A 16,682-nucleotide genomic window follows, 5' to 3' on the forward strand; every position below is an offset into this window, starting at 1 on the left:
GAGGAATGAGCTGTGTGCCAGAAGGGAAGAAGGCGTGGGTATTTATAGAGCTGGATGCGCGACTCTTACGACATGCAAGCATCCCAACTCCCCAATTTACTTTATTTACGTGGCGAGGATAAGGTTTCTCGTATGAAACGAAAGAAAGGATCGAAGAAGAATATAGTATGTTATTTGACTCGCGTTATTGAATTTTTCCATAGCTTTTTTGTTTGGTGCGGTGGAATTCGTCCAAGTAGTTGCTTGACCAAGGTGCTGCTGGCCATGGTTTCCAGTCGGCAGGCCCTGTTTCTGGATCCTACGTGCCTCGATCGTTGACGAATTGGGTCACCACCTTTGAATTGTACGTCCAGCCATGTATACCTTGCGTGTCGCTGCCATTCTAATTGACGGCTTGGTTCATTTCAACCTTTCCAAGAATTGTTTTAAGTGGAAATAATGAGCAGTTGGCTTACTAGACTGCCACTGACCTAGCTTGCGGATACTTGGACGGAACGTTGAGATGAATTGCTGAAAACCATTGAACTCGATGTTCCTTACGGTCTACCCATGTGTCAGTCCAAAACAGGATACATGACAAGTATTTTTTACAGTAAAAAGTTCAGCTTCATGGCTTAGTTTGCGCGTATTGATTCTAGATGCAGGAATAATTTTTCGTTTACTGATGGTTTTGGTAGTGAATCAGCTTGCGTAAGCATTGCGAGGCATCCTGGAAGTGGAGGCCAGCTTAGTAATGCTTTTTCTCATGTACTTGAGTTTGCAGGGATGGTTGCGGTGCAAGTTGTCATACTTGGTATACGAGGGCATGACGGCAGCATCCCTTGATTCATAACTGGCACCCAAGTCTACCTACATCAGTCTTGATTGCATTGTTAGTGCTTGTCATTTACTGTTTGCTCCCTTAACGCATTTCTTTTCCGAGGAACACGCCTCTGTAGAGAATTAGGTATTTTTTCTGCACACAGATATGGTTGTTTCAGTACACATTAACGCTCTTTGTACACATTTATATATGAACAAGGGATGAAACTTAAAAGGGCCATTGATGATCCAAGGGACAGACCTCAGATTATCAAACATTTCCATTTAATACCATAATTTTATTTAACCAAATGTTCAATTTATCCAAAGAGGAAAAAAAACAAACAAGGACTGCTGATTTGTATTTCTACCATATATTAATAAAACGCAAAAAATGAGAAAGGGAGCATGACTATTTAAACATGGTCGCATTCCAGAATGTTAACAACCGTTGAGATCCATTTTCATATGGCCTTCGGTTTTGTTGGGAAAGGATTTCTATTTTTCCCTCACGGATTCATTGAAAAATCTTGTTATAAATTCTTGGAAAGGTATCACGGCTGCAATTATGCGGTTCAATACCACTAAACTGTAACTAGGACTTCACTGTGTTTTCTTAGATTGCCTTTCGCTACGAAACTCTGCATAAGTCTTGTAATTAGGATTCCATCTGAAAACTCTCGACCTTGGAGCTGAAGAAGCAAGTCTGTGCCTCAGCCTCTTTTCTCTTCTCTTCTCGGCCTCCTCCCATTCTACCTCGGAATAGGCCCTGCTGCATCTCTGCCTCTCGAAGGAGGCGGTCAGAGATCTCAAACCTCCGTTGATGGGAGCGGATAATCTCAATAAGTACACGGGCAGAGTACACTCCCTATAGAAACAAAGAAAAGAATAATTATTCAAAAACAACAAATGGATGGAAGAACCAGTCTGATTACCTCAATGTCGGTACGGCAGGACGAGTTGATCATGCTCTTTGCTTGAAATAAGCTCTTTTCTCGTTTCCCCGTATAGCTCCTTCGTAGCAGTCTCCGCTGCAGCTCTTCCTCGTCACCAGGGAGGATGAACCTCTGAACCATCTCCCACATCACCCGGGGGATTGCCCTAGTGCAGTATCGAATCAGAGACCCTCACCAACCAATTCAGTATCAAGGTCCCTGTCTTTGTGCTCTGTGGAGCTCGCCAGAGTGAAGACGTCGACACTACGTACCTCCAGGAAGGGTTGAAAGTTGGCTCGGACACCTTGGCCAGTAGCCCAGTGGTGGCACAACTGACGGAAGAACGTGGCCACTCTGTCGGGGCCAAAGAAGGACTAACAGTCTCTAGCGCAGTCGGCGAGACTGGAACGACCACAAAGGCCATCTTAGAAATTGGAGCAGCTGCCGAAGTAGATGATGGTACCCTAATGGGGAAGATAATAAGCACCACCATGTCCAATGATCCTCCCCCACTAGGATCCTCCTCGATTATGATGACTGGTCATGCAGGTACACTCCTCCTCTTACTTGAGGAAGAACTGCTCTCGCTGGATTTCTTCTTCCTCAAGGAGCAGAAGAGTTCTTCCATTTTAATCTTCATGGTTGCAAGAATGGGAGAGGATTGAGTTAGTCATAGATTTAGATAGACAACAGAGAAGCAGAATAAGATAAGAAAATATAGTGACAAAAGAGGCAGGACTCAAGCTGGTGTCAACCAAGGCCGACACCTGAAGTATTCCTCATCGGATGAAGTAGTTCAGCAAACTCTTGCTCTTCATCCGACAAAAAGGGAAAAAAATCTCAAGGGTTGCCTCTTGGGTATCCTCCACAGGGTCAAAAAATCCTAAAGAATTGTCGAAGACACAAAGAAATGCTGACCCTTCCACCCATTGATGGACGAAGGGCCTAGAGAAAGGATGTTGTAACCCTTCCTACAAAAAAAGATACTATCATCCCTTATTTCGAGGATGGGCCTTCACTTAAAAGAAGGCCCAAAACATCCCCAGTATAGGGGTGATCTCTTAAAGTTGGACAAAGTAAAGAAAGCCCACAATTATCCTTCAAGCATTGGGGACGAGTTGTGCAGGGATAAGTTGATACTAGACCAGCAGGTCAGCAATAACCGATGGAATCAGGAGCCTTAGCTCCACCTTTAGAGACTCCTCATACAAGGCTATCTAGTTCTTTGCGGGTGAAGTCACTTGACCCAAAGGACCGGAGCACTCAAGGACAAAGTTCTCGAAAATAAAAAATGCCATCCAAATCTGATCGAGATCAGACTCCCCTAGAAGGCTTATCTTGGTATCCGAACCTAAAGATACCTCAAGAACAACTCCCCCTGAGGCCATAGTAACCTAGTCGGGAGAACCCTAACCCATTACCTCTTCGTCGAGAAACCAAGCTCCAGTGGTTGGGTCCATGAATATTCTCTAAACAAAAAAGAAGACGACGAGAAGAAGAAGACAATAAGGGGAGAAAAAGCAGAATAATTCACCAAGAAACAAAGACAATATTCTGGTTGGAACAAGGAAGGAGAACCTTACAACGGAAATGCACAAGTCATGCCCTACGACTTCACACCTCTTTTCTCTAGGTTCTAGAGAGTAAAAGAACAAGGTGAATGGGCTGCGACTGCAGTCTTTTCTATTTATCAAGGGTTTAAACAACTCCTTTCGAAGTAATGCTTCACCAAGTCTTGGACGCGTGTCTCTTGGGCATTCGCCCTAAGACGACCCATTCGGATCACTATCGAGACCTAGATGTCTATTAAACTCCGGGATGCCTCACCCATGATTACGACACTTCGGAAGGATAGCAAAGCCACGCCCTTTATAAATATAGAATTTGAAAAATATCCATTTTCCCAGTGTAAAGGTACGATGCATCCTCCTCAGCGATCTTCATGAAAGAGGCCCTTCTGAAAAAACTACTTCTGCAACCCGAGTAGGATAGCTCAACTCGGTTGCGGAAGTGGGAGGCAAATAATACGCCTCCAAACTAGCTACAGCTCATCAAAAGATCCAACCAGTTAAAATATGCCGCGACGCTAACATGTGGTGGATCAAGAGAGACCACTAGGCTGGCCGAGTGCCATACCACCGAGCTTGCATATCACAAGCTCCCCACAGTTTGCTGCATCCTGATCAAGGGACCTAGTAATCATTGAGATCCCATCAATGTGATAGGTAGGACATCATCCGCGTGTGAAATATTCACGCTCGATGTTCAGGCCATACTCAAGTCATACACTTTTAGTCAACCTACATGCCCTAATTCTCTGTGATAGGTAGGCTCCTTCATCTGACATACACAAAAAGGGGGAATACTCTAACAGACTAAAAGACAACCTCCTTCCGTTCTCTGACACCTACACTGATTTAGACATCAGAGAGTCCCCCGCCAGATACATTCTGACCATAGTACTTCTTTGCTCTATATTGTTTCAGGTCGAAGTGCTGTCATCCGGCGAGGATCTTGGTCAAAGTGACCGAACGCCACTCGCCTTCTCCAATTCTGACCAGAGCAGCTGACTACCGAGTTCTCTAGCATTGTCACGCTTCTCACTATGGTGCCTAGGGCTAGTCAGTTCTCAACGGTAATACCTTTATAACAATGAAATTATAATCCAGCTCATCTGGACCTTTGGAAGTTTTTCTGTTGCTAACTTTTTGGCAACCAAGTAGCTGACCGGTTAGTAGGTAGAGCTGAGAATATGGGAGATAGATTTAGACATTGAATTTAAATGGATGAATCTCTAGACTACATACTGAAGTTATGGATTATATGTCCTTAGGGAGAACTTCATCCCCTTTTCTATACTTTGTTTTTTTTAAAAAAAAAAATGATAAAGGAAGCTTTTGTGTGTTGGGGGGGGGGGGTGAGAGATGCTTAGATTTGTGGAATCTGTAATGGAAAAGTTTTGACATTCAATGTTGTCATGACACATTTTAATTCTAAATCTTAAGAGAACAATTAAATATGTTAATGATCACAATTTTCCACAGGTACTTCTCATAGTCCATTCGTAATCGAAGATCCTGGCCTACTGGAATGCCGTGTTTATCATCTGGAACCTTCATGTAGAAAGTTGACTCACCCTCAATGTTTGAAATTTGTTGTCAAGAATTGGAGCTTCTACGTTTGCGTGCACTGCCTCTAAACAAGACATCCACGTCCATTTTCGCACAGCACCAAGAAGTCAAGTTTTAGCGAACATTATAAAGATGGAAGATAGTCGAGGGGCCTGCTCAATCAATTTGCTAGATGAAGATGTAGCAACTAGTATGAACATGTTGAATCCTTGCTTGGTACGTAGGAATGTTTTTTGATCAAGCAAGTACATGAAGAATCTTTACGAAATATAAAACTGGCAAAATTATACTTCAGCATGACCTGGTTTTGAGTGGAAATATACTCATTAACATTTGGTTTCAACCTATCAAAATATGTCAATGTTTCATAATTTGTTTAGAACTCCCTAAATTTCATTGCAAATGATCCACTTCTCCATGGAGTTTAGCTAGCATAAATGCAGCGTGCCGAAAAAATAGCAAACCTATTTAATCGTTCAGGTCAACGAATTTAGGTCAACTAACGAAGTCAAAGTCCTACGTTTTACTTTCTTCGTGCTTAGTTGTCACGCCCCGAACCCAGCACCCGGGTCCGGTACGCGACCGGCCGCATGAGCCCTAGAGCAGTGCCCTAAAGATCATGCAAGGCCTATGATTAACAAAAATTCCAATAAATCCACAAGAAATTTATAATTCAAATAGACAAATCCGACATGTCCAAATAAACAAATTAGTTCAAATACGAGCTCTTCAAATGTTCATCGACATCAAAGAAGGATAAACAACTAACTAACTAATGACTCTAGTGCTCGCACTCTGCGCCCATCCCATCCAAAACTATGCATCCTGCAACTCTGGTAAAGAAAAAGAAGAAAAGGGGGTGAGCTTTACAGCCCAGTAAGAATCCCTACACATCCACACCAACACAATAATAATATAGATTTGAAAACCACGACAAATCGATGCACATTTCATGAAATCAATAAACCGGCTATCAAAAGGCCTTAAATAATCAACATAAGTATGTACGTCAAATATCAATGAAAGTCCAACCATGCAAAAATGATATAGCATATGATAGCTCATAAATCTTCATTAATATTTTCAATGCTTTTTCTTTCCATTCTATATTAACTTGATCCGGATCAATTATCTTTCCGACTTTGGGCTACATCCCGGTCACGTTTCCGGCCCGTGACGGGGCAATCGATAGTATCACATTTCCGGCCTGTGATGGGGCAATCGATAGTGTCACATTTCCAGCCTGTGACGGGGCAATCGATGGTATCACATTTCCAGCCTGTGACGGGGCAATCGATGGTATCATATTTCCAGCCTGTGACGGGGCAATCGATAGTATCACATTTCCAGCCTGTGACGGGGCAATCGATAATATCACATTTCCAGCCTGTGATGGGGCAATCAATACTAACGAGATAAGCCCAAAGTCCCTACTCATTTAACCAATTCACATACACACATCAATTCCTTTTTCCATCTTATATCCGGCCTAGACTAACCATGGTCACGTTTTCGGCCCGTGACAGGGCAACCAATATAACATGGTTAGTCCATACCACCACATTCATAAATTCAATTATGTAGGTATAAGATATACACATACATGCATCCATCATACTACCAATCACAAGCCAACACGATCAAAATATAATAAAATATAAAACTATTTTGCTTTGTCTGGATCATAGCAGATCAAACATATATGATGCAAAAATATTTATATCATGCAGGATTGGCGTACAAGGATTCTTACTCTTTGTTGTAAAACTTAGATAGACTAATCACCCGCCCTTACGGCGATCTAGGAACTGGGATGCGCAGAACTTCGCTCAACATCCTTTCATCCAATAGATTGTTCTCCTACAGAACCAAGATAATATTAAAAATTATCCAAGATATCTGACAACCCAAAACTCTCTGTGGATCCTCTCAAGGGTCTACAAGTATCTAGTACCCCAAGACTAACCAACAATCCATGATCTCCCTGAATTAAACTAGAGAGAAAATAGACTAATAAAAGACAGCAACTAAAGAGAGAAGATAAAATAACCAACACTCTCTCTCTCCCTCTCTTCCTTCCTCCTTCCCGTCAATAAAATAGCAAAGAAGAAACTCTCTCTCTCTCCCTATCTTCCTTCCTGATAGAAAGGGGGAGGGTGCTCGGCAGGCGACCCACGGCCGGCGACGCCCCATGGTCGTCGGCCTGTGGTGGTGCCGGCAGTGCGCCATGGCCGGTGACGGCCAGCTGGAATGAAAGAGGAAAAGCAAACCAAAAACAGGGGAGTTTGGTTCACATCGATCCGGCGGCTTGCCGGCCGGATTCCCAAGGAAATAGTGGCCCACGGCCAAAAGAGAGGAAGGAGAGGGACCTCACCTCGCCTCCGGTGAGCTCCTCCGACAAGCCCGACGGCGAACAACCCAAGCTTCTTACGGATCTCCCTTTTTCTTTTTCTTTTTTTTTTCTTGGAAAAGCTCTCGGTTGATGCCCTAGGAGGAGATGAATAGATTCTTTTATAGATGGAGTTTGATGCAAATTAGGTAGGATTTGATCCCGTCTCCCTCTCCCTTCTCTTTTTTTTTTTTTTTTGTTTCCTCTTCCGATGGATTCGGGGGAGTTCGGTGAAGGAGGAGAGGAAGACTCCTCCTCTGCCTCACGGCTAAATAGCCGGGGCCCTTAGGCCGGCCCGAGCGCAGTGGCCTAGGATTAGCCCAAGCCCAAATAAAAAAAAAATATGGGTTCTTACATTCTTCCCTCCTAAAAAAAAAATTTCGTCCTCGAAATTAGCATACCTGAGGTTTCAAATAGTTGTGTGTGCTTGACCTTCATCTCTTTTTCGAGCTCTCAGGTAACCTCTCTTTCCGTATGATTGTTTTATTGCACCTTCACAAAAGGAATGGTTTGATGTCGTAGTACCTGATCTTTTCTGTCCGCAATTTATATCGGGAACTCCTCATAGGTCAAATCCTCATGAAGATGTAATGGCTCATATGCTACCACATGGCTTAGGTCTGGGACATATTTCTTTAACATTGACACATGAAAAATATTGTGCATACTGGATAAAGCCAGTGGTAAAGCCAGTCGATGTGCCACCTCTCCAACCTTGTCCAAAATCTCAAACGGACCAACATACCTAAGGTTCAATTTGCCACGAACCCCAAATCTCATCACACCTTTTGTAGGTGACACTCTCAAGAAAATATGATCTCCAATTTGAAATTTCAGTTCTCTCCTTCTATTATCAGCATAACTCTTTTGGCGACTCTGAGCTGTACGAAGTCGTTCTCTGATCACTTGCACCTTATCAACAGTCTGTTGTACTATCTCTGGGCCTAACAATTTTCTCTCGCCCACGTCATCCCAACAAATAGGAGATCCATGTTAAAATATTCTAAGTCTAAGACCAACCAAGGAATCATCAACTGTTAACGCTAAATTTAAGATGCCCAAGTTTCTTCCAAAAGTTGTCAACAAAAGAAGAACCCACTGGTGAAAATTACATAGCTACCTCTAGGTCATCCATAGAATCAACAACATTCTTCTCTATTAGAAACTAACTCAAGTGTTCCATCATAATGCCTTTTAGATCAAATATTGTCCTTAACCAGTTTCAAAATAACTCAAACCACCACACTTTCGCTGCGCACTCTGATTTAATTCATTAAATACTCTAAAGCCTCTAAAGATTTAGGACCAAAATATCACTTTGCATTAGGAGTAGGAAAATTCAAATTTCAAAACTTTAATTGAGCAGAACCTCCAGATCTCTCTGTCCTCAATTTATGTAGAGTATACTAACCATAACTAACCTTCAAGGCATTAATCAAGTTTAACGTCACTACATAATCTTCACAACCATTTTAAGATCCAAAATATCTAGGTTTAATTTAAAATAAGTTAACCTTGGATTTTCTCAGCAATTCAATTAGACAATCTATATTGATTTTCTTTCCAAAAAGATTTACTTCAATTTCAATGGGTTAGAAGTCATTGAGCCAATATTACTATGAATAGAATTAACTCCATTATCTTCCAAATCTTTCTTCACTAAGATTCTTAATGTTTAACATCAATGCTACATGTGATAACTCATATAAGCATCTCAAAATCGAAATCTCAACTCAATATTGTATTTTACAAAGATTCCTGGTTAGATCATAAATCTAGACTTGCGTTCAAGTTAACACATCCAATAGTCTCCAACAACTATGAAAAAAAAAAAAAAAAATTCAGTAGCCCAATCTGAATATACAAATTCAAGTAATTAGAATTCTCCACCAATTTGCATACTAGCCTTAAGAATTTAACCCACCAATAGAAATACACCTATTTAAAATATCCAAACATGTCAATACCAAATATAATCTCATATACAGATTTAACCTCGAAGAACAATCTGCTTTAATATTATGAAAAAATCATTCTTAGCTCACTCCAATGCTATGATAGATCCATGCACAAACTTTACTCTAATAATTACCAGCAAAACCAAAAGTGCTATCACATCTACACCCATATCATGTTTGAACTTTCAGGTCACTTACACAACATCTAAACATGATATAACCAATGTGCCAAGGCTAACCTTCCTTGCCTTAGGTCTAATCCTCTTTTATCATGATCAAAGACAATTTATCCAGTCCTTCTATACTTGTAGAATATCAAACCCAATACTTACATTTTATCACAATGCCTAGTGATCTTATACATAAGCATTGAATTTAATTATCATGTCATCCCAAGTGATCATAACCTTAAGCTATGATATATTTCTATCACAATCCTTAGTGATCTTAAACATATGCTCAGATTCCAATTTTGTCACTATCCCAATGATCTTAAACCTCAAACTCAAATGCCACTAAGGCCACAGTCCCTAGTGGTTTTTAAACCTTAGATTATAATATCATTCCTGTTACAATCTCAAGCGATTATAAACCAAGACTCTGATAGTTTTCCTATCATAATTCTCCACTCACACTCACCTGAACCTAAACTCTAGGATACCTTAACCTTAAGCTCTGATACCACTCTGTCACGCCCCGAACCCAGCACCCGGGTCCGGTACGCGACCGGCCGCATGAGCCCTAGAGCAGTGCCCTAAAGATCATGCAAGGCCTATGATTAACAAAAATTCCAATAAATCCACAAGAAATTTATAATTCAAATAGACAAATCCGACATGTCCAAATAAACAAATTAGTTCAAATACGAGCTCTTCAAATGTTCATCGACATCAAAGAAGGATAAACAACTAACTAACTAATGACTCTAGTGCTCGCACTCTGCGCCCATCCCATCCAAAACTATGCATGCTGCAACTCTGGTAAAGAAAAAGAAGAAAAGGGGGTGAGCTTTACAGCCCAGTAAGAATCCCTACACATCCACACCAACACAATAATAATATAGATTTGAAAACCACGACAAATCGATGCACATTTCATGAAATCATAAACCGGCTATCAAAAGGCCTTAAATAATCAACATAAGTATGTACGTCAAATATCAATGAAAGTCCAACCATGCAAAAATGATATAGCATATGATAGCTCATAAATCTTCATTAATATTTTCAATGCTTTTTCTTTCCATTCTATATTAACTTGATCCGGATCAATTATCTTTCCGACTTTGGGCTACATCCCGGTCACGTTTCCGGCCCGTGACGGGGCAATCGATAGTATCACATTTTCGGCCTGTGATGGGGCAATCGATAGTGTCACATTTCCAGCCTGTGACGGGGCAATCGATGGTATCACATTTCCAGCCTGCGACGGGGCAATCGATGGTATCATATTTCCAGCCTGTGACGGGGCAATCGATAGTATCACATTTCCAGCCTGTGACGGGGCAATCGATAATATCACATTTCCAGCCTGTGATGGGGCAATCAATACTAACGAGATAAGCCCAAAGTCCCTACTCATTTAACCAATTCACATACACACATCAATTCCTTTTTCCATCTTATATCCGGCCTAGACTAACCATGGTCACGTTTTCGGCCCGTGACAGGGCAACCAATATAACATGGTTAGTCCATACCACCACATTCATAAATTCAATTATGTAGGTATAAGATATACATATACATGCATCCATCATACTACCAATCACAAGCCAACACGATCAAAATATAATAAAATATAAAACTATTTTGCTTTGTCTGGATCATAGCAGATCAAACATATATGATGCAAAAATATTTATATCATGCAGGATTGGCGTACAAGGATTCTTACTCTTTGTTGTAAAACTTAGATAGACTAATCACCCGCCCTCACGGCGATCTAGGAACTGGGATGCGCAGAACTTCGCTCAACATCCTTTCGTCCAATAGATTGTTCTCCTACAGAACCAAGATAATATTAAAAATTATCCAAGATATCTGACAACCCAAAACTCTCTATGGATCCTCTCAAGGGTCTACAAGTATCTAGTACCCCAAGACTAACCAACAATCCATGATCTCCCTGAATTAAACTAGAGAGAAAATAGACTAATAAAAGACAGCAACTAAAGAGAGAAGATAAAATAACCAACACTCTCTCTCTCCCTCTCTTCCTTCCTCCTTCCCGTCAATAAAATAGCAAAGAAGAAACTCTCTCTCTCTCCCTATCTTCCTTCCTGATAGAAAGGGGGAGGGTGCTCGGCAGGCGACCCACGGCCGGCGACGCCCCATGGTCGTCGGCCTGTGGTGGTGCCGGCAGTGCGCCATGGCCGGTGACGGCCAGCTGGAATGAAAGAGGAAAAGCAAACCAAAAACAGGGGAGTTTGGTTCACATCGATCCGGCGGCTTGCCGGCCGGATTCCCAAGGAAATAGTGGCCCACGGCCAAAAGAGAGGAAGGAGAGGGACCTCACCTCGCCTCCGGTGAGCTCCTCCGACAAGCCCGACGGCGAACAACCCAAGCTTCTTACGGATCTCCCTTTTTCTTTTTCTTTTTTTTTTTCTTGGAAAAGCTCTCGGTTGATGCCCTAGGAGGAGATGAATAGATTCTTTTATAGATGGAGTTTGATGCAAATTAGGTAGGATTTGATCCCGTCTCCCTCTCCCTTCTCTTTTTTTTTTTTTTTTGTTTCCTCTTCCGATGGATTCGGGGGAGTTCGGTGAAGGAGGAGAGGAAGACTCCTCCTCTGCCTCACGGCTAAATAGCCGGGGCCCTTAGGCCGGCCCGAGCGCAGTGGCCTAGGATTAGCCCAAGCCCAAATAAAAAAAAAATATGGGTTCTTACATTAGTAACTTATTCATCCGTCTCAAAAATGATCAGTAAATTGTTTCATAGTAGGCAGTGTTCTTTGTTCTAAATGGAGAGTGGAAAAAGTTTTAATTTAGTATACAAACTTGCTTTTATTCAGAACCAGGAGCCCTTACATTATTTATTATATTTATTACAAGCAGTACTTTTTCACAAAAAAAGAATATAAAAAAACGCACAGCAGCAAAACAGGGAGAATAAGAGATGTAGAGATAGAATAGGTGGAGAACAAGCAGGGCTTCATGCAAGTAGAGGACTAGGATTTAACGGCGACCGTGCCCCCCACCACTCCCATACCCGGATCCATAGCCCGATCCATAGCCTGACCCGGAGCCAGAGCCTTCACCGCCGCCCCCGCCGCCGCCGCTGCCACTTCCATATCCACCACCATGGGCACCACCGCCCTCACCGTACCCGGAACCACTGCCGGACCCATATCCCGACCCACTTCCGCCACTTCCACTCCCACCACCGGATCCACCCCCACCTCCACCACCTCCGCCGCTTCCATATCCTCCACCGTAGGCTCCTGAACCAGACCCATATCCAGAGCCCGATCCGCTCCCTGACCCATACCCAGAACCGCTTCCTCCACCTTCTCCACCACCGCCACCGCCACCGCCGCCGCCGCCACGTCCATAGCCTCCACCACTGGACCCTGATCCACCTCCTTCACCATAGCCAGACCCGGAACCATAGCCAGATCCGGAGCCATTCCCAGAGCCACCACCCCCACCCCCACCCCCACCTTCGCCACCACCGCCGCCTCCGCCACTAGCCGATGTCAAGAATCGGCTTGCCTCAGAGAGGCTAATGCCTAGCAACACTATAAAGGAGAGAGCAACAAGCTTAGTACCAGCCATAGTTGCCAAAACAAGTACTGAAGAAATGATCTGTGTTGAAGGGAAAGACAGCATGGATATTTATAGAGTTGCATGCGAGCCGCCTACACATGCAAACGTCCTAATTCTACTTTATTTACGTGGTGTGAACATGGTTTCTCGGGTGAAAGGAGGGAACAAAAGGACTACAGTGTGTTATTTGGCTACGTCACCCTGTTCTTTCACCAACATTTGCTTTAAATTATGATCGGTTCGTGGAAAGACTCCACCTGGTACCGAACAGTGTGCTACGGCCCATCTTTTGCACCTAGTCGGCAGGTATCTTCCTGGACTTGCATGCATGCATCGTTGACGTAGTTGCCAACTTGTTTAAATTTTATTATTTTTTATTGTTTGGTAGGTACCACCTTTTTGTACAATATTGTTTTATTTAACCTCACGAAGAATTGTTAGATTGGAGATCATTCATTCTAGCTAGTAAAAAGCAACAAGCATTAAGTTTGATACCAGCTCGACTGCTGAGGACCTTCCTGTGGATGGTGGGAGAGTGTGAAATTAATCACCAGAATGGGTGGACTAATGTTCAGGTATTTTACAAATTGTTAGTCCAAAACTGTGTTATCCTCAAAAGAGTTTTGACCGGAAATGGGTGCTTTACAGCAAGGTTTCCGCGTTTCTTCTCGATGAATCAACAATTCTTTATTTGCAGTTGGAATACGATGGTGGACTTCTCCCATGATGTATGTATATTTGTATGCACATGTGTGTGCATGCATCTATGCATGTGTATGTATGTATACATGCATGTATGTATGTATGCATATATATATATATATATATATATATATATATATATATATATATATATATATATATATATATATATATATATATATGTTTTTACATATGAACATACATATGTATGGATGTACGTATATACATACATACATACTTATGCTTGTTTGTATGCATGTATGTAGGTATATATGTATATTTACATATAACTTATCAGGGTAATTAAAGTATCTACATTTGAAATACTACAACGCTATATATAATTCCATCTATGGTTGCAAATTGGGAAATGAGTGCAAGAAACAATATAAGAACCACGAGTAAAAATGTTAATAAAATTTATATAGTTTGAAAAATAGAAAATATCTATGTAAATTATTTAAATTATTTATATATTTAATATAATAAATAACATGTGTCTCTTACAAAATTTAACAGAATATTAAAATCTCCACTCGTTATCTATATTTTTCTTTTCTTTTTTCATGGGGGGCTAGTACATACCTTTTTTAGGCATGGCCAGGGTTCATGTATAGTTGCAATAATAGATTACTTTTATTTAAAAATAATATTAAATATATAAGATTTCTAAGGAAATTTGAACAAGAGTAAATTCATGCTAATTAAGAATCTAAATTTAGTTTTCTTCCCCTCAAAGAATCTATTGAGTGTAGACAGTAGGATCAAGACTAGGGGGTGCAATTGAGTTAAGCTAAGTTTTGAGTAGTCAGAGGCTCGAGTTCGACTCAAAATACCGAGGCTTGAAACTTGACTTAAGATCAATCAAGCTTTAATATTCAAGCTTGAACTTGACTTGATTAAATAGAAGCAATACTTGAGTTCGGCTCGACTCGACTAGTATATCAACTGAGCCATACTCGAGCTTGAGTTCAAGCTTGTATTCGAGCCTTGATTATAATTAAAAATATGGTTAAAATTAAGAGCTAGATCAGATTAAAAAATATAAGTAATATAATTTAAAATATTAAATTAATAATATATAGAATATAAATAAAATATAATATTATTAAATAATATATATATATATATATATATATATATATATATATATATATATATATATATATATATATATATATATATATATATATATATATATATATATATATATATATATATATATATATATATATATATATATATATATATATATATATATATATATATATATATATGACTAGTCATGCGAGTATATTGCTATTCGAGCTCGAGTCGAAAATTTTCTCGAGTTATTTGAGCTCGACTCAAGCTTGGTAATAATCGAGTCTAGGTTGAGCTCGGATCCAAGTCGAGTTCGAGTAGTTCGCAAGCTGCTCAGCTCATTTGCACTCGTAATCGAGACATATGGGGAAAAGAGAGAAAAGCGAGCATTATTTATTTTTTTCATCTGAGAGCAATGCGACATTGATTGCTCTGGAAATTCGATCCAGATGTCTTTAAATGCACTTTGACACTAGTTTCTTAGTTTGATTTCTCCGGAAAATCTCTTCAAGTAGGACATGTGTTTCCTGTCATCTATATTCTGTCCATGCGCAAGCATCTAAGACTAATTAAGAGACACCAATATTAACATTGTTTGTTGATCAATTGCAGCCTTCATTTTGGCCATGCAAGGTAGCTGGAAGCTAGTAACCGGAGCAGAAACCGTGCAGTGGATGCCAAACCGGCCATGGAGGGGATTCAGCGGCCATTTCGAATTCGTCAATTGTGTGCCACTGGAGCAGCATATCCTCCCCACTTTACATGGCATGGGAGTTGCTTAAAATGCATCTAAGATGGGTGGCCGTTTACATAAATATTAGTTCTCTGGCTGCTTATATTTGTGTGTGCATGTGAATCTAGGTTTTCAAGGCTTTCTCGTCTGCATCTTGACATGCATGCGAATTCAGGTGGGCGACAGTGCAAACTTTATAGGTACTACTTATGCATGAATATTTTCACTGGACGTGGCAAAATTAGGACCCAACTAGCCTGATTTGCTTTAGGCCTAAAAAAGCAATTCAAGGCCTTTCGGAAGCCTTACATATCTAGGCCCACAAAATGTTTGCACTGCACTCTGGCTCCCACTCAGACTTACCCACCCAACTGGCCGTAAGTTAGCAAACAGATAGAGCTTGGCCCAATCAATACAAACACAAAATTGATAGAGGGCTCTGATTCTGAAGGCATTGTTGGGTCAGGTTGTTATTGGACAGATATCTGGGCTGGGTTGGTGCATTCCCACTTAGAAATGTGTTGTTTTGGCATGTTGCTGAATCACTCATTAAGCCGATTTTAGTAGGGTTTGGTTTGTATATTTCGTGCGAAAGAATGATTCACTTTCTTTCGTGACCTAAACTGTTGGGTCACACCATGGCTATTTTGAGATTTATGCAGAAGGGTGAAAGAAAAGTTCGGAGTGCTTTTAGATCTGTGCGTGATGCGATCCCAGTCACATGAAAGATGCAACCCGAACCCCTTTTAACAAAATAGATAGAGACATCTCATGTCTATCATCATCTCATGCAAGATGTGAAGATGTGTGTGGACACTACAAGAAAACTCATCTTTTCCGGCGCTTTTTATAATCTTTACCGACGCTTATAAGCGTCGGCTAAAGTTCCCGCAACGCAAACAGAAGCGTCGCAAAAGCGTTGGCGATACTGGAGTGGCAAAAGTTTTTGCCGACGCTAAGAGAAAGCGTCGGCAAAAACAAGGCTTTCCCGACGCCAAGGAGAGCGTCGGCTAAAATGACATTCGCCGACGCTTTAAAGCATCCGGATGCCCAATTCTGTGTTTTTGCCGACGCTTTAAAGCGTCAGTAAATGTCATTTTGGCCGACGTGCCACAACTTTTATTTCCCAACGCTTTAAAGCGTCGGAATTGCTATTTTTTAAAAAAATAAAAATACGAATGTAA

At 41.0% G+C, this 16,682-nt stretch overlaps 1 protein-coding gene across 1 annotated transcript; it reads right to left on the reverse strand.

Moving 5' to 3' along the window:
- Nucleotides 1–12,217: 12,217 nt before the first annotated feature.
- On the reverse strand, nt 12,218–12,995 carry LOC120107094 (glycine-rich cell wall structural protein 2-like). Its single transcript, XM_039120250.1, has one exon. The coding sequence runs from the start codon at nt 12,987–12,989 to the stop codon at nt 12,390–12,392; it is 600 nt and encodes a 199-aa protein (XP_038976178.1). The 5' UTR covers nt 12,990–12,995; the 3' UTR covers nt 12,218–12,389.
- Between the last annotated feature and the right edge of the window lie 3,687 nt (nt 12,996–16,682).

The sequence above is a fragment of the Phoenix dactylifera genome, unplaced genomic scaffold, assembly GCF_009389715.1.
Source record: "Phoenix dactylifera cultivar Barhee BC4 unplaced genomic scaffold, palm_55x_up_171113_PBpolish2nd_filt_p 000761F, whole genome shotgun sequence".
NCBI lineage: Eukaryota > Viridiplantae > Streptophyta > Magnoliopsida > Arecales > Arecaceae > Phoenix > Phoenix dactylifera.

Excerpts from the sequence above, each read along its gene's own strand:
- LOC120107094 (XM_039120250.1), bottom strand. The coding sequence starts at position 12,989 with ATGGCTGGTACTAAGCTTGTTGCTCTCTCCTTTATAGTGTTGCTAGGC.